Source organism: Sinocyclocheilus grahami, unplaced genomic scaffold (assembly GCF_001515645.1).
Source record: "Sinocyclocheilus grahami isolate Dianchi unplaced genomic scaffold, SAMN03320097.WGS_v1.1 scaffold428.1, whole genome shotgun sequence".
NCBI lineage: Eukaryota > Metazoa > Chordata > Actinopteri > Cypriniformes > Cyprinidae > Sinocyclocheilus > Sinocyclocheilus grahami.
Genome location: NW_015505607.1, coordinates 155,934 through 178,125, shown reverse-complemented (window position 1 = coordinate 178,125; position 22,192 = coordinate 155,934). Strand labels below are relative to the sequence as shown.

General features: G+C 36.3%; 1 protein-coding gene across 2 annotated transcripts in view; it reads right to left on the bottom strand.

Moving 5' to 3' along the window:
- myo7ab (myosin VIIAb) overlaps window positions 1-22,192 on the bottom strand; it is a 35,984-nt gene that overhangs the window by 10,327 nt on the left and 3,465 nt on the right. The window contains exons 3-36 of one of the 2 annotated variants that reach the window (XM_016233305.1): window positions 20,088-20,151; window positions 19,075-19,188; window positions 18,759-18,911; window positions 16,540-16,724; window positions 16,294-16,415; window positions 15,063-15,205; window positions 14,848-14,961; window positions 14,048-14,201; window positions 13,871-13,947; window positions 11,768-11,887; window positions 11,526-11,668; window positions 11,185-11,395; window positions 10,845-10,980; window positions 9,799-9,905; window positions 9,398-9,439; window positions 9,270-9,275; window positions 8,548-8,685; window positions 7,668-7,762; window positions 7,105-7,168; window positions 6,818-6,910; window positions 6,637-6,731; window positions 6,467-6,551; window positions 6,163-6,381; window positions 5,770-6,087; window positions 5,068-5,268; window positions 4,758-4,934; window positions 4,406-4,495; window positions 4,080-4,207; window positions 3,855-3,981; window positions 3,592-3,711; window positions 3,332-3,505; window positions 2,701-2,928; window positions 2,441-2,611; window positions 1,114-1,231 (exon numbers count right to left, since the gene is read on the bottom strand). In XM_016233305.1, coding sequence (XP_016088791.1) covers window positions 1,114-1,231; window positions 2,441-2,611; window positions 2,701-2,928; window positions 3,332-3,505; window positions 3,592-3,711; window positions 3,855-3,981; window positions 4,080-4,207; window positions 4,406-4,495; window positions 4,758-4,934; window positions 5,068-5,268; window positions 5,770-6,087; window positions 6,163-6,381; window positions 6,467-6,551; window positions 6,637-6,731; window positions 6,818-6,910; window positions 7,105-7,168; window positions 7,668-7,762; window positions 8,548-8,685; window positions 9,270-9,275; window positions 9,398-9,439; window positions 9,799-9,905; window positions 10,845-10,980; window positions 11,185-11,395; window positions 11,526-11,668; window positions 11,768-11,887; window positions 13,871-13,947; window positions 14,048-14,201; window positions 14,848-14,961; window positions 15,063-15,205; window positions 16,294-16,415; window positions 16,540-16,724; window positions 18,759-18,911; window positions 19,075-19,188; window positions 20,088-20,105 — 4,486 coding nt within the window. In that variant the 5' untranslated portion in view covers window positions 20,106-20,151. Of the gene's footprint in view, window positions 1-1,113; window positions 1,232-2,440; window positions 2,612-2,700; window positions 2,929-3,331; window positions 3,506-3,591; window positions 3,712-3,854; window positions 3,982-4,079; window positions 4,208-4,405; window positions 4,496-4,757; window positions 4,935-5,067; window positions 5,269-5,769; window positions 6,088-6,162; window positions 6,382-6,466; window positions 6,552-6,636; window positions 6,732-6,817; window positions 6,911-7,104; window positions 7,169-7,657; window positions 7,763-8,547; window positions 8,686-9,269; window positions 9,276-9,397; window positions 9,440-9,798; window positions 9,906-10,844; window positions 10,981-11,184; window positions 11,396-11,525; window positions 11,669-11,767; window positions 11,888-13,870; window positions 13,948-14,047; window positions 14,202-14,847; window positions 14,962-15,062; window positions 15,206-16,293; window positions 16,416-16,539; window positions 16,725-18,758; window positions 18,912-19,074; window positions 19,189-20,087; window positions 20,152-22,192 lie in introns of both variants that reach the window. The other variant, XM_016233304.1, reaches the window with a different exon arrangement.

The following is a 22,192-nucleotide window of genomic DNA, read 5'->3' as shown; positions in this document are numbered from 1 at the left end:
GCTCTCATGATATATGGATCATACTCACCCACCACGAGCCTTGTTACCAGGGCTCTGTCCAGGGATTTGTTGACTGAGAAGTTCCAAGAAAGGGAAATAAGATACTCACTTCAAGGGTCTACCCAGAGATTCTATGCAATCTGGCAACCTTTTCTGTCATTTGTTGGAATACAGTCCCAAATTTGTATAACAAGTTTTTAAAAATTTTTTTTATGTAATTGATACTTTTTGTCTGATGGGTAGTGGGGTGGGGTTTTGAATATATATTTTGTATTGTATTGTTTTGATCTTTTGTTTGTTCTTGCATATTATAAAATTTTAAATAAACAGACCTTGGTAAAAAAAAAGGACGTAAAATATTAGATTTGCTTGGTTTTATATGTTTTTATATTATGTCATTACCCATTCTCAGGAAATGGTGAAATGGTGTGGAAAAAATTTCAGGATTTTAAAATTTTGTGTTAATTTTTAGCATTTTCCTACCTCAAACTCAAAGTACCAGGGCTGTAATCACCATAGATACTGGAGACCGACTAACTGTTCAGATTACAACCCAAAACAGTGTAATATAATAATATAATCTGCCCAATATCTGCCCCTTTGGCCCCCCCCCCCCCCACTACTGGCTAATTGTTTAATTATTATTCCCAATTCAAAATAACAACATTCAACTACCACAAGTTATTTATTGTTATTATTTTCTAACCCTGAATTAAATTATTTCAATCAAGTGATATTATGTTTGGATAAACGTATTTGTATACTTTTAAAATATATTTGTTTTTAATTATTATTATTTTTTTTACATTTAATTTTAATACACAACTGAGTAAATTCTGGTTGTAAGAAAATGCAAATAAAAAAAAGATATAATATAATATAATATAATCTGCCCAATATCTGCCCCTTTTATCTTTGGAGTCTTGCTGAGAGTTCCTGAGTGAAGTAGCAACGTTTATTTGCAAACATACCATTCAGTCAGATCTTTTCAATGAAACAGTTCATTCGGTTCACAAAACTGGTTTGAATGATTTGTTCAAAATTCTGAGTGATGCATTCAACTCACTGACTTGATTTTTATTTTTGAGGTGAACTGTTCCCTTTAAGTCTTACCTGAGAATTTGAAGGCCTCATAAAAGCGGGAAAAAAGCAAAGGCCACTTAAATCGAGCGAAATCCACCACCTCTTCCTTTACTCTCTGCGAGACAAACCTCTTCTGCGTGTAGATTCCCTGTGAAGATGCAATCATCAATATCTTGGTCTCAGAGTAACACAATATCGGTGATTACCTTTGCTCTCGTCACCTGGTTATAAGCATGAAATATAACAAACTCATGCATTACCACTCTGCTATGACGATCCATATAATTGATCCCAAGCATTATTAAACATTCATGTCCATCACTTTAACTTATGAAAGGTAGTAGGGTACGGCCTTCACCCTTGAGAGAAGGAACATGTGATTAATGTTCCCACAGGAACCGTCAATCAAATTTCAACCTGTTCAGTCCATCAACTACTAAGAGTTAGCACAGAGTGCTGACCTAAACTACAAATCCATAACAAGACAGTGACCACTAAGTGAGGCAGAAAGAACTGTCTTAAATATCCAGGGGCCTGTGACTGCATTCTATTTCAGCAGACTGTAGGTGAGGGTGGTGGATGGTGTGAAGGTCGCCCCGGCACACACTTAGAGAGAGAGTTAATCATAGCTGTGAGATTATATTAGCGCTAGGTGGAGATACAGGTACTGCTCTAAGATAATGAGACTGCCGTCCTTGAGAACGTACCGCGAGGTCAAGCAGACACAGCCTGACACAGCAATGAAGACTAGGTGTAGATATGTGCTGTGACTGTACATTTGGTTAAAATGAAAATGTTAATAATAGATTTGTTCAGTTATATGTGCTGTTCTATCATGTTAATGTGAACCCATTCTCAGAAAATAGTGACATTTGTGCCTAAAAATTTTTTGATTTTTTTTTTCATTTTCTATTTCTCTTATGCACAAAGGCATTTTTTTCTTTTATTTTCCATTTCGCAACCTTAAGCACAGACATTGGACAAACGAAATATTCAGATTACCAACCATGGACTTTCATGGACTTATTATTAAAATATTTTGCTTATTCTAAATGTGCTATTATAACCTAGAAAACTACCAAAAGTTATTTATTTATTAACTCTAAAATGGCATATTATTTCAATGCCACAGTATGTTTGGTTACACTTATTTTTATACTTATAATTTTAATAAATAAATTCTAGCAGTAGAAACGACATATTTAAATGATACAACAAAAAAATATAAAATAGAATAGAATAGAATATTAATATAACAATATAACATTTATATAAAATATTATATACAATAATATACAAATTATAATTTTATATTAAATAAAAAATTAATAACTCAACAAAAACTACATATGTGTACCTTTATGTGAGTTGCTACGATCATTTGAGCCCATTTCTCCACTGTCTTGGAGGGAGTAATTTCTCGGTCCGGTATGTAGGATGGAATAAGACCCAGAAGACGGTCTGGTAGGACTTCTGACCCATAGTCCACATAGTACTGTTGAGAGGCCAGCTCGGCCAGGTCCTCCTCCTAAAATAATAGAGCACATTCATCCACCTGGTTAATGCAAGTCATTTAACTTTTATAGGCAATGTGAAATGTGTTACAACAGCTCTCACCCTATCACAGCGGTACTCCCCGAATTTGACCCCACGCACGATTTGTTGGTAGATGAGGTTAGTGGCAATGCTGTCCTCAGCAGGGTTGTGCCAGGGGGTGAAGATTTCCTTCCTGAAGAACAGCCTCCAGGGGGCATTGCGCTCCTGAGCGCCCTGCTCTTTAGCATACTGCTCACACTGTGACACTGCATCCATCACATGATCCTTTCCACTGCCCAGTGATGAAACCTGAGGAGGATGCACATTTTGAGGGTCTTAAACTGAACAGAATAAATAAGGATATGTACTGATCAAAAGTTTGGGGTTGTATTTTTTTAAATAAATTAATACATCTATTCAGCAAGGATGCATTAAATTAATCAAAAATGACAGTAAAGACATTTAAGTGTCACAAAATATTTCTATTTCAAATATGTGCTGTTCTTTTGAACGTTCTATTAATCAAAACTGTTTTCAACATTGATAATAAAAATGTTTGATTGGCAAATCAAGATCAGATTGGCAAATTAGAATGATTTCTGAAGGATCATGTGACCCTGAAAACTGGAATAATGGCTGCAATAAACTCAGCTTTGCCATCACAGGAATAAATTACATTTTAAAATATATTAAAATGTATGTATTAACATACCTTATCAAAAAGAGCAATATATAAGGAGAAGCCAAAGCGATCCTTCAGGCCGATTTTGTCTGACAGAGCATTGCAGAGCTCTTCAGCTGTTGTGGCGGAGTCGGTCAGCAGGGTCTTCGTGGTGCCGTCCATGAAGGTCACCGGCAACATGATGGGTTTCTTAGATTTAGTGGCCTGGAGGAGGAAAGAAAAAAAATTCATATTTTCCAAAGAATTTTCCCAAATGGGAAATCTAATGGCTTTTGTGGGTCCTAAAATACCTGCAGCTCAAGCCAAGAAGGAGGCTGAGTTCTTGTCTTATTCGCAAATGTTCTTCTCAGTCTCTCCTCACAATAAGGCGCATAACCAGACGGGCCGCTGTTAATGAATGTTCGCAGATACTAAACAGATTACAGTTAAAGATATGAAATGGGAATAAAGAGTTGGGCCACATTAATTTTTTTGGTTTATGATCATTAAAAAAGCATGAGAACTTATTTCCTGCTGACTAGCACAAAAATAAAAAAATACGTTTTTTTTTTACTTTGACAAATTTTTCAGAAGGAGCAAAGCAGCCCAAACAGAGGGATAGCAGGATCCAGCCGCGGGCATGGCTGCTTTTGGATGTATTCTGGCTCAGCTGTTTACAGATTTGACAGTAGATCTCATCTCTGAGAGAGGAAACAAACCAACATGCAATATAATTCAGACAAAATGCACATTCAACAGCACTAGTATACCAACAATTACGCATTTGCCATGCAATGACCTGAGAGCAGGGCGTAAAATGCCATTGCCAATGATAAAGTGGAGCTTTTCTAAATTGGAGGTGGGTCGGTCTTCCAGCATGCTGTTTCCCTGTAGACAGTAATTGCTGTCGGTTAGCCGTCTGGTCACCTAACAGGGGCAGGAATCATTTACTTTTATTCAACAAAGATAAATTATACTGATTAATATTGACAGTAAAGACATTTATAATTTTGCAAAATATTTTTATTTCAAATAAATGTTATTCTTTTAGCTTTCTATTGATTAAAGAATCCTGACAAAAAGTACAGTATCCTGGTTTTCACAAAATATTAAACTGTTACATACCTCCTCTGTGATCTTTGATTTCTTCTTTAATGTGAGGGACACCAGCTTATGCCGTACACTGTTCCTCTTCTGGATGTCAGTAGTGGAACTCTGGAAACAATGAAGAAACTTTCTCAGATGTCACACTTTACAATAAGGTTTAATTTCATTAACACTAGCCTTTTGCCTTGGGTGTCATTAAATGATTTTTTTTCACAGTATTTACTAGTCTAGGTTAATGTTCATATTATGAAATACACTGTTGTGTACAATACAATTTTTACAATGTATTATAATATGTAGAAATGATTAATACTCATGATATGAAGATTAATTCTCATTTTCATAACACCCACTACCTCACTTGTCTCACCTCCTCATCCAACTGCAGGGCCTGCAGCTCCCTTTTGTAGGTCCTCTTCCCTAATGTCTCATAGATTTTAGTCATAACTGGAATATTCTCACTGCCGTCACTAATGCTGATATGATATTTGGGTTCAGGGAGATCTCCCATAAACCTCAACACAGTGATCCACACAGCCAGAGCAGCCTGAAGATATGAAAAAAAATCATAATATCATATGGGCGTAAATATAAAACAGAAACCTGTAAGTAATAACACTGACAATAATCAATATTATTATTTTAAATGCAAATTTTTTTTTAAATAAATACAAGCTTACTAGCTGATCTCCTTCATCCTCATGAAACAGCAGAGGTTGTTTCAGTGGCCGACGTATATACGTATACGTGGCATTTCCCTGGAAGTAGGTTGCAGCAAACTTTGCAAACTTATACTCTGATAGGTCTTCCTCTTCATCATCAGGAAGTGGAAGAGGTTCATCAATGACTTCCTCAAACTGTCTCGGAACTTTCTCTAGATCCTGTCACATCCAAACAAGAGCAAACTAATATGTGACCCTGGACCACAAAACTTTTAAGTGTCAATTTTTCAAAATTGAGATTTATACATCATCTGAAAGCTGAATAAATAAGCGTCCCATTGATGTATGGTTTGTTATGATAGGACAATATTTGGTTGAGATACAACTATTTGAAAATCTGGAATCTGAGGGTGCAAAAAAATCTAAATATTGAGAAAATCGCCTTTAAAGTTGACCAAATGACTAATCAAAAATTAAGTTTTGATATATTTACGGTAGGAAATTTACAAAATATCTTCATGGAACATGATCTTTACTTAATATCCTAATGATTTTTGGCATAAAAGAAAAATCTATAATTTTGACCCATACAATGTATTTTTGGCTATTGCTACAAATATACCCCAGCGACTTAAGACTGGTTTTGTGGTGCAGGGTCACATATAACATTTAAGACAGGCAAGTTAAATTACAGAGATTAATAGACATCAAGTCCCGCACCTCAAACCCTTCTGGTGCTTCGCCCTCCAGGTTGGGAAGAGAGTTGGTGCTGCCCAGGAATCCGAACATCTTGTCCACCATGTCAGAGTCGTTGACCGGCTCCTGTTTTTCTCTCTCCATCTGCTCTAGAAGCTCCTTTTTCCTTCGTGTCTCATCTCGCTCTGCCTGCTCTCTCTCCTTCTGCTCTTGGTCGAGCTGGGCCAGACGCTCCTGGTGCTTCCTCTCTGCCTCTGCTCGAGCCCTACGCGCCGTCATCTGGTTCCTCAGATGCTCCTCTTCAGCCAGACACTGCCGCTCGGCTTCTAACCGTCGCTCCCTCTAAACAGAGAGAGAGAGAACAATGAATGGATGGATAGATAGATAGACAGACAGATAGACATAATGTAGATTTACCTCCATTCTGAGACGCTTGCACAGTCTGCGTGCTATCATTCCTCGTGCATAAGCCTGGATTGTCAGGACCGCATGGAAGCGCTTTGAGAATGTCCGCCGCACCAGGAAGCCACGGCACCAGGCCTGGAGCAGAGTGATGCGTGTCCTGGACGCTTGGTACGCCAGGTACAACTTCCGTGACCTATACAAGGCCTGGAGCCGCAAGAAACCTAGACGCATCTGGAATGAAGGCATAATTACAATTAGACAAAACCTCAGATCAGGTTATGTCTGCTTTGATTTCACCAACAGCATGCCAGCTCACCACAGCATAGTGCTTTCTAGAGATGTAGCCTCTCCATATTCGCTGGATTAATGTCACAGCCTTTCTAACCTTTAGGAAGTTAGCTCTGGAAAACAAAAGAGAGAGATACACATCAGATTAAAATGTGTTTTTTAAAAAATTTTTATCTGCTCTTCTTCTTTTTCCCGTACCTCTCTTTCAGACCTCTCACAGTCTTCTGGATGAAAATGACCTTGTCAGTGATGGCTTTATCTCTTTCAATTTCCAGCTGCATGTCATGATGATCCTACAGCAAGTATAGGCCAAGTATACAATTTGTCACAAATTTAAAACCAAACAAAATCTTTGGAATTTTTTTTATTTGTGGCTAACCTTCAGAAAGATTTTTGTCTTTCCTATCTGCCAGTCACCATCTCTCTGCAGAACTGACACAACAATGCGCTGAGAGGTCCCTCGCAGATCTTCCTGTAAGAGGACACAGATTCAATGCTATCTCCTTAGAGCAAATTGTCAGCACTTGTCAAAAATATCACCAGATGGCCATTCTACGAGAGTGCACAGAAAAAAAGCTTTGAAAAGAGCTGTCAAGCAAACAACATACTCCAGACCTGCACATCACATCTGTTGACTGCATTAACACAGTAATGCTTTAGACTCGCCTGTTTGTTGGCTGGTTTCACCCCAGGCATAAGGACCCGATAACGGTCCACGAACTCAGCGAATGTGTAGCGTATGGGATATCCAGCTCTGCGTATGCGAATAGTCTCCATCATCCCAGAGTAGCGTAACTGCCTGACACACAGTCCTCTGTCAAACATCTGCAGAGGAGAGAATGAGGGCTGGCATTCAGTAAAGTTTTTTTTTTCCTGCTGCAAAATTAGGATTATATCTTCTGCTCAGCCAATTTAAATTTTTTATTGATTTATACAATATATAAATCTTTTTCATAATAATTAAGATTTTTGTAAATTTTAAACATATATTTAACACAATTTAACTAGAAAAATGTAATCAAAATATGCTCTGCAAACAAGCCTTGATATCTTATTCAATTTTACTTTTAAATGTAAAGTTTTAATAATTTGTTGGTAATCTGACTGGAAAACAAGACAAAAATAATGTTAAAACTGAAAAATTTTAGAATTTTATAATCTAAATCAATCAATCAATCAATCAATCAATCAATCAATCAATCAATCTACGGTCCACGAACTCAGCGAATGTGTAGCGTATGGGATATCCAGCTCTGCGTATGCGAATAGTCTCCATCATCCCAGAGTAGCGTAACTGCCTGACACACAGTCCTCTGTCAAACATCTGCAGAGGAGAGAATGAGGGCTGGCATTCAGTAAAGTTTTTTTTTTCCTGCTGCAAAATTAGGATTATATCTTCTGCTCAGCCAATTTAAATTTTTTATTGATTTATACAATATATAAATCTTTTTCATAATAATTAAGATTTTTGTAAATTTTAAACATATATTTAACACAATTTAACTAGAAAAATGTAATCAAAATATGCTCTGCAAACAAGCCTTGATATCTTATTCAATTTTACTTTTAAATGTAAAGTTTTAATAATTTGTTGGTAATCTGACTGGAAAAAAATAAAAAAATAATGTTAAAACTGAAAAATTTTAGAATTTTATAATCTAAATCAATCAATCAATCAATCAATCAATCAATCAATCTATCTATCTATTCTCAATACCACTTGTCCTATGTAGGATTGTGGTAAATAAATGAATAAATTAATGAATGACTAAATTAATAAATCCATCCATTCATCCATTCTCCATAACCCTTGTCTTATGTACGGATCATGGTAAATGAATGAATGAATGAATAACTAACTAAATAAATCCATCCTCCATACCACTTGTCCTATGGGATAGATAGATAGATAGATACATACATAAATCCACCCATTCTCTAAACAACTTGTCCTATGTAAGGCTGTGGTGAATATATAAATAAGGAAAGAAAGAAAAAAAGTAAGACTGGCCATGGGATTTCACAACATCCTCATTCACTGTTAAGCCCTAATGAAATGTTTAAATTATCTGCATCTCTTCAAACACACAAAAACACTGTTTTACTCACCATGGGCTTTTTGAGCTCATTGGGTTTGATACAGCGCACAAAGAATGGCTGACACACACTCAGTGTTTTCATGAGCAGCTCGAGTGAGCGCTTAAACTGACTGCTCAGAGTCGGGGAACGCTTCCTTGTCTCCATTCCCTAAAAAAACAGAGAAATTCTCCCATTAACATCACACAGAAATAAGTTAAAACTCACAAGAGAGGATCACTGCTACCACATACATACAAACACATAGCACAAATGCACATCACACAAAACTACAACAAATACCCATACTATACACATCACAAGGACACGAATTCACCGTTCTATGTGGCCAAACTTTTCTTCTTTCTTTTCCACCCCTTATAAATGTAATCGTTTCATACTTTCTCCCTCTCTCAACACATTTCTTGGGGATCTTCATTGGTTGCTTTGATCCTTCTACCCCTCTCTTGCTGTTATTTCCTACGCTTTACATGCAAATGCTTTAAGAAGGCATTGTGAAGAAAAAAAGTAATCTAGTAGTTTCTCCCTTCCTCAATCTATACTCAGCGCCAGGAAAAAGAGTAAATGGAATTTCTCTCTCACAAAAAAAATAAATGCTAAAGAACACCAATAAGAACAAGCCGCATCTAATTTGAAACAGAATCTCTCTGTGATGACTAATGTTTTTCCTCAATTCATCTGGAGAATAATGCCACTGTTGGAGCTATTAAATTATTCTGTCAGCGTGCCCTTACCGAATACTTCAACAGAAACCATTTCCAAAAGAGAAGAAAACCACAGGAATTAGTTTTTAGCAAGGGACTATTGAGAAAATTTAGTTCAATAGGAGTCTGAGAGGGACACAAACCATGCCATTGATTACCTTTTGAAGGGATGCAGTGGGCTCCAAATAGCCACACAGAAACTGGGGCCAGAAATAAGGTAAAAGATAGAGAGAGAGAGAGACAGAATTGAGCCAAGTCTGTTGAGAATCAGCCAAGAAAGATTAGGGCTGACATCACCACTGAGAGTGAGTTACAGCAGCAGGGTTAGTCAGGCTGTGCTGACATTGTTACACACAGTCATGTTAAAGACTCAGGCTAAAACTTCTCTCATTTGAAGCAGTTCACTGCGTGTTTTTCCAAGGGCAATTATACTAGCACACGTCTTTGCTTTTAATATGCAACCCTGACATAAACCTGCACGGCAAGCATTTGGCCCTGGCGTGTCGTGAGCATATTAATGCAGAACAAATATGGATTCGGTATTGGAAAAGGGCATCACCATAGCAACATCAGCTTGGAAGATCTGCTTGATGAACTTGTTTTTGGACGAGTGCACGAGTTGGATGATGTCACTGTGGAGGCTGTCTCGGTTTTTCTCCAGGAAACCTGAACAACGAACCAGGAGGGGATTATGTTAACTTTTCAATGGAAACATAGTATAGTCATTCATATTTTATGAAAATTTTTAATATGATGAATATGGGATAAAGTACAGTTAGACTGTTATTATTGCAAAATGAATGCCGAAAGAATGTGTCATCCGGATGGGGTTTAATGATGCAATAATGACAGGCTGATTGTATATTATTCTGCTTATTACACAGCTATTTAGTAAATAAGAAAAAATGGACATGAAATGTTGATTTGAGTTGAAATTAGAGACTGAAAAGTGGTAAATAAGGAAATAATTATATTGTATAATATTATACAGTACACTACCGTTCAAAGGTTTATGGTCAAGACATACAGTCCATACAGTAAAAACATACAATATTATGTTTTACAATTTAAAATAAAGTTTTTCTAACCTAATACATTTTAAAATGTGATTAATTCCTGTGATGGGAAAGCTGAATCTTCAGTGTCACATGATCCTTCAAAAATAACTATAATATGCTGATTTGGTGCTCAAGAAACATTTCCCATTATCAATGTTATGATATTATAGTTGAAACTTTTATAATTTTTTAGGACTCTTTAAGGAATAGGAAACATTGTCACTCTTGACCAATTTAATGTATCCTTGCTTGTGTATATAAAAAATATTTATATATCATATTTAGAAATATAAATAATTATTGAATAACCATATATAACATATCATATTATTAGCACCAATATTATCTCTCTTTGAGAAGCTATTCTCAAATCTGTACAGTGTTTAGGAGATTAGAAACTTTTTTTGCATTTAAAGTGTATTGTTTTACATTGTTGTGCTTGCTTTTGTTGTAAAGCACTTTGAGAAAGTAACTTTTAAAGGTGCTATACAAAATAAAAGCATTATTATTATTATTATTACTAACTGTTTAAATCAGTTATGTGTACCTTTAGTTTCATAGTGCACCACTCCAGCAAAGTGCTGAATGCCAAACTGAGTCTCGTGACTGTGCTTAGGAGAGATGTAGTAGGTATTAAGTTTGTGCTGGGAGTTTAGCTTGTTCAGCATGGTAGCATCTGTTCCCTACGAAACACAGCATGAACAGAAACACAGCACACAGTCATGAACACACAACATGGCTAGATATCCTCTGTTCAACTGATGAATAAAAAATGATGCAAGATAGATACTCAGAACTGAACCAGCTGTGTTCTGTGGCGCTCTATAGATATTATAATCTAATTTATAGTCCAAATGCACAGCACATCATCAAAACTCAAACTTTACCTTTGGGAACTTGCTCTCCTCATCAATAAGGGAAATTATATTCATAGGCTTGATGGCAATCATATCCAAGGCATCCTGGTTGTCAGTGAACTCGATGTGCTGCCAGTTGATATCCTCCAGGTTGTACTCCTGCTGCTCCAGCTTGAAAACGTGGTGAACGAAGAATTGCTGCAGGTTCTCGTTTGCAAAGTTGATGCACAGTTGCTCAAAACTACAGCAGGAATGAACAAGATTAGTACCAGTGTGACCATAAAATGCCTTTTAGGTGCAAGACCTGATGCTGACTGGTTGTATTTGCTGAAATTAAAACAATCTAGAATTTTCTGTTTATTAGTACTCACCTGTTAATAGTGAAATTCTCAAAGCCAAAGATGTCGAGCAGGCCTATAGACCTGCGAACAGTCTTGTTTTCTCTGGAAGGAGCCCTATAGGTGGCGGCATTGATTTTATCCACTATCCACACAAACAACCTGCCATAGATTCCCTGATGGAGCCAAAAATTGCCCACTTAGTGGATATTGATGACTTCTGTGACAAATTGAGAATCAAAACTGGGCCATTTATTGATTGTAAATAATCTCACCTTGACAAAGGCATCACGGACATCCAGCCCCTGCTCCACGCTGAGAGGGGTGGACACACTTTCACCCCTGGTGATCAGTGTACGTGTGGTCAGACATATCATGACGTCTTGAGGGTCCACCTGTAGAAAGAAGCAGCATAGTTCATTGACAGCTGAACAAAAGTAAATATGTATAAAAAAGAAAAAATATATATATATTATGATATGTAGGCTACATAAAAAAAAGATTACAGAAAGGTTCAAAGTTGATTCATAGTTATACTACAATATTAATATAAAATAAGAAGAAACAAATGTTGGCACAGCATAGATGTGAAAAATTATTATCACAAATTATGAAAATGAGTTATTTTATGTATTAGCAAACTTGACTAATAGGGTTGAATTCAGCTCATTATATTGACCGTTTAAAAAAAACTTTTTTTATTAAAAGTGTTTGACTAATGCATAAATTATAACTATAATTATGTCAATGCAAAATCTAATTGAGCCCACATATTATTAAAGGGGTCATATGATGCGATTTCAATTTTTCCTTTCTCTTTGAAGTGTTACAAGCTCTTGGTACGCTTTTCAGAACGATGAGCTTTGTAAAAATCGACGCATTTCAGAAAGGCAGTGCATAGAGTAGAAACAATAATGTACAGTATGTGGAAAATAATGTGTTTTTTAACCTTAAACCGCATAAACACATTTCATTACACCAAATACACAAAATAATGTTCTTTTTAGCAACATCATATGACCCCTTTAAATATTCATCATTAATTCATTATAATTTTGAAAGTCATATTTGTTAATCTACAGAAGAGAAACATACATTTTACAAGCAATAAGCCACTAAATATCTTTTACAGTGTAATTAAATATTGTGCTCTGAAAAGTGTATTGATTCTCAAATGTCCCTCCTGACTATGCTTGCGATGTTTTATATCTTGCCACCAGGGGGCAGGCGTAAGCAAAGAAAATGGTTTTGAGGTACAGCATTGAGCCACAGCCATTTAAATCAAACTGAAAACAGAACAAAGATTGTGGACAGTGGAAATATGCAGAAAGACTAGTTGAAACTGTGCTGCCGGCAGGAAGTCTGAACAGACTCGTCACGCTGTGCCACTGTCTACGATAATAACATTAGAAAGAAAGTCTGATGCTCACTAAAGACTACATTTATCTGGAACTCCCCTCCCTTAACCACACGGATAACGCAGTACCACCACAGAGCTAATGAGAGAGATGAATATGAACAAGACAGCAGAAACAAACCCCTTCAAGTGACAGCAGCTTTGAGATGGCAATAAATGGATGCAAAAATGGGATTAAACCAAAGCTAAGAGACGTGTATAGGGTTAATGCAGAGCAAGGACCTTTTACTTTATTCACATTCCTTATTCGGAATCATTCTTCAGTGGAAAATATTCAGCGACCGTTACCTGACTTTACCTAGGTTGTGTGGTCTATTGGTTAATGTTAAAGGGATAGTTCACCCAAAAATTTTAATTACCCCATGATTTCACCCTCAAACCATCCTAGGTGTATATGATTTTCTTCTTTCAGACGAATACAATCGGAGTTTTATTAAAAATGTCCTGGTTCTTTCAAGTTTTATAATGGCAGAGAATGGGTGTTGAAATTTTGAAGTCCAATAAAGTGCATCCATCCATAAAAAGTGCTCCACTTGGCTCCGTGATGTTAATAATGGCCTTCTGAAGCAAAGCGATGCATTTGTGTAAGAAAATATCCATATTTAAAACGTTATAAACCGTAATCTCTAGCTTTTGCTAACTGTCGTACACGCATTCACGAGAGAGTGGTGTTCCAGCGGATGACTTGGGATGTAGGTGTAGCATTCATTCAGTTCATTTCAAAGCTTAAAAATAAAGTCTCAGGTTTGAATATCCTGTTTCTATGGAATCCAGATAATAAGACTATTACTTATAATGATAAACAGTCACATAAATTTGTAGTTACCTTTTTATTTTTTCCACTGTGAGGTGGAAATGAGCATTTCACTCAAACAAATTAGATTACAGAAATAAAAAAGTGGGTTTCAAATGCCACTGTGCGACTTTAAAGCTCTCTCATGCGTTCACACAAGCACCTCACCTCTAACAGCGTGGCTGCTTTGGCCAGGTCAGGTGAGCGAACCACCACACAGGTATCCAGGTTCTTCAGTGTTCGAGCTGTTGGGGCAACACAAATGATATGTGCAATTTAGCTCATCTGTCACCTCTTGTGGGTGAGCAATTATTAATAATAACATCTTCCATTAATAATATTCACCTTCAAAGAGCAGGTTGCCCATATGCAGAATGGCAGCCAGCAGTTTGGAGATCTCCCAGTTTTCAGTGTCAGTAAACATCAGGACCTTCATGGCTGAGAGAATGCTGGAGTACTCTTTCATATCATTCCTCCCCTCACACACCGTACAGTTTCCCTGGATGACAGATCAAGAGGGAAGGACAGAGCGGACACGCACAAGCAAGCCTTTTACACACTCTCTTTGTTCCTCTACTGCAATTAGATGGATATCAACAAGCAAGATATGTTTTCTTTTTATATTATCAGAACAGTTCACTCAAAAATAATCATCACTTACTCTTCGAAACCTGTATGACTTACTCTTGCTCCAAACCTGTATGATTTATTTTCTTCAATGGAACACAAAAGGAGAAATTTTGAAGAATGTCTTGGCTGCTTGTTTCCACATAATGAAGGTGAATGGGAATTGGCGCTGTCAAGCTCCAAAATGATAAAAAGCACAATAAAGTATCATAAAGTAGTCAATATGACTTCAGAAGACTTGGAATACAGTGCACAATTTATATGGACCACTTACATTTATGACAATTTTATGCCATCTATTTTGTCACTGGAGCACGAAAGACCCAGTTTTTTTTAATATTGTTCAGAATAATTACATTTTGTGTTCCACAGACGAAAGTAAGTCATACAGGTTCAGAACTACATGAGAATTTTCATTGTTGGGTGAACTATTACTGTAATGGAAAGGGTCTATTCAAATGCTTTCATAACGTACAAGAAAATGCATTGTCTGTGTTGATAAAAACACAGGCCCTCACCATAGTAAGATAATTGTAGTCTGTGGCCAGGCCCAGGCCTAATTTAGTCTTCTGATCAGGGCTCATGCCTGCCAGCATACAGTAGAATACATGGTAGTTCCTCTCATCAGCTGCCTACAAAGACAGTTAAGTGTAATCCCATCACTGACATCACCATAATCAATAGCATGATAAAGAGACTCAGAGTGAGACACGTTCTGCCGATCCTCTCTCACCTGTCTGCAAACTCTTGATTTCTCCAGCAGGTACTGCTCGATCTTTGCCCCCTCGATAGCTCCCCGCTTGTTGAAGTGAATGTCAATGTATTTCCCAAACCGGCTGGAGTTGTCATTGCGTATGGTCTTGGCATTACCAAATGCTGTGGGAACAGCAAAAACAACGGAATTAATCTCAATCCCACAGTGTTAGACATTCATTAAAGACATAGAAGAAAGAACAGCAAAGCATTTGCTGTGTAGTTACAAAGCCCAGCTGTCTTTCATACATGGTTGAACAAATTTCTGAATTCAAGGATTTTTTTGGAATTTGAATTGAGAATACAGAATACATTTTTCTAATTTCTATAAATTAAGTTCTATGCTCTCAAAACAAATAATTTAAGCCATCAACTGCATAAAATATATATAAAATTAAAGAAATGTATGTAAAAAAAGTTATGTTAAATTAAGAGATGTATATTAATTTGACACAATTTTCTTTCATTTTAAATTTCAAACATCAGTTATTAATATAAAGTAATACTTCTGGACATATCACATATACTATATGAATGATAACTGATATCTTTAATTTGTATAGAAAAATGAAATGGAATATTATTATATTGAATATTATTATTTTATTAATGAATATTGTTTTCTTTAAAAATATTGTATTGCATTGAACTTACTTGATTTTTTTATTTTTCCTTCCTTAAATTAAAATGTTTATTTTTTATTTTTCCCTACTCAATTCAAGTCTAGGAATTACATTTTTAAGGAATATTCAATATTCAACACCCTGCTTTCATAGTATAGTGTAAATTAACAAGTGACACAAGTGTTTGTTAGTTTATCGACCCATTTTAGTAAACAAACAGCCTGAGTTCTGGTTTAAAGCCTTAAGCTTGTGCATGTGAGAAGCTTGGCATGAATCAATAAGTACTGATACGGTACAGAAGGAGGAAAAGTTAAGCCCCATTCACACTGAGAGCGACTGAAATCGATTGAGCGACTGAGGCACTTGAAATCAAAGAAAATCGCCAATTCTTATTAAAAATTGATGATTGAATCCAGTTGCTTTGTCACTCCAAATCATATTCAGTGTGAACGCTCCTTTACTAATAGGGTGTAGAGCAGATCACAGGACTATGATGTGACCTGGCACTGAAACTACCACTGGCGATCACTAAATCAGTGTTAGACAGGTAGGGTTTATGTCACTGGGTTTAGAGATGATTCTCCTGACCTTCTAAAATAGGGTTGGCCTCCAGAACCTGCTGCTCAATCCAGGAGTGTTGGCCGCTGATAGCTGCCAGGAACTGTAAAATAAGCTTGGTGCTCTCCGTCTTCCCAGCTCCAGACTCACCGCTGAACATACACATAGTCAACAGAGTTATCGCCAGCAATCAGTAAATTACACTGGGGCAAAAAAAACAAAAAAACAAACAACCCCCCTTAAACTTACCCTAAACATTTAGAGGTTGTGATTTACCTGATTATACAGCACTGGTCCTTGTTATTTCTTTGCATACTGAAGTAGCAGTTGTCTGCAATGCCAAAGATGTGTGGCGGCATCTCTCCTATCTTTTTGTTTGTGTAGAGGCGGATGTGATCAGGTGTGTAGATGGGCAGGAGCTGGTATGGATTCACCGCTATCAGGATTGATCCTGTGTACGTCTGAAATGCATTAGTGTGAACACATACTTGAGTGGTTACAGATGTTAAAAAAAATTGTGACAATTTAAAATTATTTAACTCTTGAGTGTGTAAACACACAGTTTCATTATCTCGTAAGGTGGTGATGTAACAACGAACACAGTGCAACCCGTGATGTCTGATTAATGAACTAATGGCCTTATGTGTTTGCTCTTTTATGAGTCTGTTCTTTTTAATAAACATTCACAAAACAGTCTTGAACTAGTTTGTGGTTTGAATCTGACTCACTCAGTCAGTGAATCGTTCAGAGTCATTACTGAAGTCACAATTGACTCCCACAAGTCATTTCTGGGACTGTGCAAGCTTTGGGGGTGTTGATGGAAGCGATCTAAAATAAGATCGCTTAAGATCGCCATCTATGATTTGATTATCATTCCGAATCAGATTACAAAAACACGATTTTCTCTTTGTTCAAAATGTTGCTTTTTTATGAAACTTGCCCACATTCAAGTGTTGATAAAAAAAAAGAATGCAGAAAGCTAGAATAAAACATTTTCTTTTGTTTAAAACCTGTAGGTTTGACAAAATGCATGTTCAGATATACATCCCACAAAATATTCTAGGGGCCATGGATTTTTGGAGAAAATTATTCAAAATAAAGGCAACTTTAAAAAAACAACAACAACACTGATGGGGAAACAGTTACTGTCCTATCCAGGCTCAATGTGCAGATACACGTATTATAAAGTAAGTTCAAATATTAACTGTATTGATTTTTTTAACATTGTATAATCACCTATGACATTTGCATCTAACATGCTATGATTCATAGAGACAACATCATTGCTTTCCTGTTCCTCTTTCAAACTGTCAAACTGATATCATGACAAAAATTCCTTGTTTCAGCTCTTATGCTTAGTTGAATAACATCACTGAAACATATATCTTTCATCCCATCAAAACAAATTTAAACAAAGAACACTTTAGACATTGTGGTTGACAAATGTGGGCCTTTATGAATCAGTCAGACCTTCCAATTCACTAATCATTAGTGCTGATGTGCTTTATATCATCAAGAAAGAGCAAGTGACAAGAAACTGAAGTTTGAAAAACCTCTGACATTCTGGTTAGATAAGCAAAAAGTAAACAAGTCTGAGCAGCTAAGTGCACGAAACACATTTCCATACAAATGCAATTGTGTACCTCAGAAAAGAGCAATGACCCTATAATAGGACATTTTGCCTATGCCATGTGATTGAACTGATTCAAACATAATTTTAAAAGCCTATGACAAAGTTACAATGCATTACATTAGGTATTCTAGTGGTGAGAACGGCTAAAGGGGATTCTTTGATGAAACAAAAGAAAAGGTCACATTTCACGAAGCCAGTTTGATCTGCAGCCTGAAACAAAAACAATGAGCAAAAAACCTATACCATCTAAGAGACCAAAACAAATCATTCATTCGTTTCTCTCAATCTTTTTACGGAATGAAAACACATGCCCTGATTTCACGTTCTGCAAATACTACAATGAAGGTAAAATGCTTTGGTCTCCCTACATTGTACAGTCATAAATCAATGCCAATGACAGTCTATTTTTCTGAGTGAACGAGCTTTAAAGCATATAATCTTTAAAAAATTGATTTCAGTGGCTTACAATTAATGTGAAGCAGCAACAAGCCAATGTCAACTGCAATTTAAAGTCAGCATTTTGCTGTTTTCGACCCATTTTACTTCTATAATCCAATGTAATTTTTTGTGAAAGAGGATGCTCAGTGAGAAAAACATTGACTTCAATTTGATCAAATAAGCCCTAAATATGAATTTGACTGTTGGTTAACATTATGCAATAGTCTGTAGTCTAAATGTTGCAATTTGTGGTGCAATGTGAGATGTTAAATGTTTTTCATATTGTAATTGCGATCACAATATTTGACAAAATAATTATTATGATATTTGAGCCCAATCATGAAGTTTCCCATGCAGCCTTACTAGGTTCCACAGTAATAAAAAGAATATCACCAGATAGAGAAATGCTAAAGGTCACGCTTACATATATGACCCTGTCGTTGTAACGGATCAGGAGATTTCTGAGGATACCAGCTTCATTCAGGTCCCCGAGATGGATCATGTCCTCCACCCCTTGAATGGAGGTTGGGTGCATGGGCTTGATGTTTGTAGCATTCTGAAGAGAAATCCGGTGCTCCTACATGGGAAAATACCGACTATTACTAATAAAACTGATATAAAATTCAACATTCAATTAAACCTCCTTTCTGATTGGTAGAGAAAGAGCATCTATAGTTCACTAACTGGTCTTTTCTCACACGTTGGGTGCTATTATGAGTGGTACACACTGAAAGACCCACCTTTCCTTCATCATCCAAGACCTGGATATGACCAGAGTCACAGAGTTTGACCACGGCACCAAAAGGGACGTCAAACTCACGGCCTGTACTGAGATCCAACCAGACATACTCCCCCTATGTGACAACCAATCAAAAACCAAATCTTTGTCATTGGAAAAACGGCAAAAACAATCATTTATATGGAGAGTTCGGGCCAAAAATGAAAATTCTGCCTTCATTTACTCACCCTTCACTTGTTCCTAACCTCTATGAGGTACTTTCTTCTGTTGAACACAAAATAAGTTATTTTGAAGAATGTTGGTAACCAAACAGCTGATGGTAACCATTGACTTCAATGGTATTATTTTCCATATTATGGAAGTCAATGGCTACCATCAACTGTTTGGTTATCAACATTCTTCAAAATATCTTGTTTTTTTGTGTTCAAAGAAAGAAAGAAAGAAAGAAAGAAAGAAAGATAGAAAGAACGAAAGAAAGATAAACTCAAACAGGTTTGGAACAAGTGGAGAAGATCCAACCAGACATAGTCCCCCTATGGGACAACCAATCAAAAACCAAATCTTTGTCATTGGAAAAACGGCAAAAACAATCATTTATATGGAGAGTTCGGGCCAAAAATGAAAATTCTGCCTTCATTTACTCACCCTTCACTTGTTCCTAACCTCTATGAGGTACTTTCTTCTGTTGAACACAAAATAAGTTATTTTGAAGAATGTTGGTAACCAAACAGCTGATGGTAACCATTGACTTCAATGGTATTATTTTCCATATTATGGAAGTCAATGGCTACCATCAACTGTTTGGTTATCAACATTCTTCAAAATATCTTGTTTTTTTGTGTTCAAAGAAAGAAAGAAAGAAAGAAAGAAAGATAGAAAGAACGAAAGAAAGAGAAACTCAAACAGGTTTGGAACAAGTGGAGAGTGAGTAAATGATGACAGAATTACACTTTTTGGGTGAACAAGTAAAGTAAAAAGTTGAACATTGAGCAAGAGCATGAGAACAAGCCTTACCTGTTGCAGAATGACCATGTTTCTGGTTTAGAGTTTTCACATTAGAAGTCACCATGTGAGGGACCTATACAGGATAAAATAAAGGGAAGGAGAGAAAAAGAAATCATTAAAAATTAAATGTAAAGTTAGATCAAATTAAAAAAAGATCAAAGCAAAGGTCAAATAACCCTGCTGTACTCTATGAAGTGAAGAAATATATCTATAGGAAAGAAACAGGCTGTACGTGACAGCACATTCCACACCCTAGGACTTTGCAATCAATTATTAAAAAAGATATTAAGATCTTTTTAATAAAAGCAAGAACATGTGAGCCTGTATCAGAATAGCATAAGTGCACTCTGAAGACACATTTCTTAGAATCTGATCAAAGATACTCACTGCATCATAAATTTTAAAACGACCCTGTTGGGGCATATTTAAAATTATAATGAAGGATCATTTTCACAATATAGCTTTACTAGTATGGATCTACTAATCCCCAGAATATTAAAGACCAAAAACATCTCTAACTTTGCAGAGCACAGAATAGCTAATTCTATTAACAATGTGGGTCAAATTACAAAGTAGACACTGACCCAGACAGACTAGACCAAACGTACAATACATAAAGGCCAACAGAAATTGTATTACTGACTGTTCAAAAGAACAGTTTATTGGAAAAATAAACATTTTTTAAATAATACAATTATTTTTTTCTAACAATGTTGTTGTCGTTACTGTCACTTTCAATCAATTAAAAGCATTAATTTCTTTTAAATAAACAAAATAAATACATAAAAATAAAAAAATCTTGCTGATCCTCAATGCTGGAACGGTAATGTACCACACATTTCCTTTAAGCACTACACGATACCCTGAGCAAATTCTGCATTACAGAAAATAATCAATCAAGTACAGTTGAGGATACCAGATCAGCCATTGTGGCATCCCGTCCTGCAATGAAAACCACAAATCATGGGTTATTGGAAGATAAGATTAATACTGTCCACACCATGGTTGTTAGAAAGACATTATTAGCACTACAGAATATCACACAGAATGCCTTTTAAATAATATACCACTTGTAGTTACTTGAAGCAACTGCCTGACACCAAATATACTTGATGTATGTATTAACACCCTGTGCTACTAAGGATAATTACACAGCTGTGGAAGCAGATCCAACAATAGTTTTATTCAGGCAGAGCATCATCATGTCCTTACACACTACATGTCATTACAACCAGCATGAAGCACAGTGCATGAAACCCTCAAGACAATGAGCTTCCCTCACTGATTTAAAGGCTAATAGACTGTGGTCTGGAATTAGTCACTTACAATGACAAGAAGAAGCTAATGGATTGAAGGTTTCTATGATTGAGAGGCAATGACATAACTGTCCATATCGTAACATCATTGAAAGAGCAGTCAGCAGAGCAGACAGACAGCTTAGATGAGACTCTGCTAATTGGCCTGCCGAGTAGATCAAAGGAACAATTTGCACCGTCAACCCCACATAGACTCATCTCTAAAGTTTTCACCACCATGATTAAGCGCCAATGTTCAAGAATAACTGTATTCCTTGTCCCTTTTATTGGCAGGGTTTTGTGCGCCTTTGAATGCTTTTCAAATATCTGATCACTAGGAATAACCAGCTCTCAAAACCTCAGAAACTTCAAGCCCTTGTTGATCTTCGAGCCCTCTTATGATCAGTGTTGTGCAAGTTACTTCCAAACTGTAATACATTATAGATTACTTGTTACTGTTATTTAAAAGTAATTCCTTGCCTTACAATATTACTGTCTCAATGTAACGCGTTACTCCCAACACTGCTTATGATCAATGAATAAACTTGCATTAAATAAATATATTCCACGTTGTGAGTTCAGTTCAAGTTAAACTCAGTCTACAGCATTTGTGGCATAATGCTGATTATCACAGAAATTGATTAAAATATAAACCTCCTTTTCTTTTAAAAAGAAGATTGGGGTTTACAGTAAAACAGTTACAATGGAAGTGAATATTCATTTCCATAGCATAACCACAAGTTGTAAACAATGAGTTTTACTTTGAATTTAGTGTATTTTTTGTGGAAATTTATATCCAATTTTACAGCTTTGTTACCA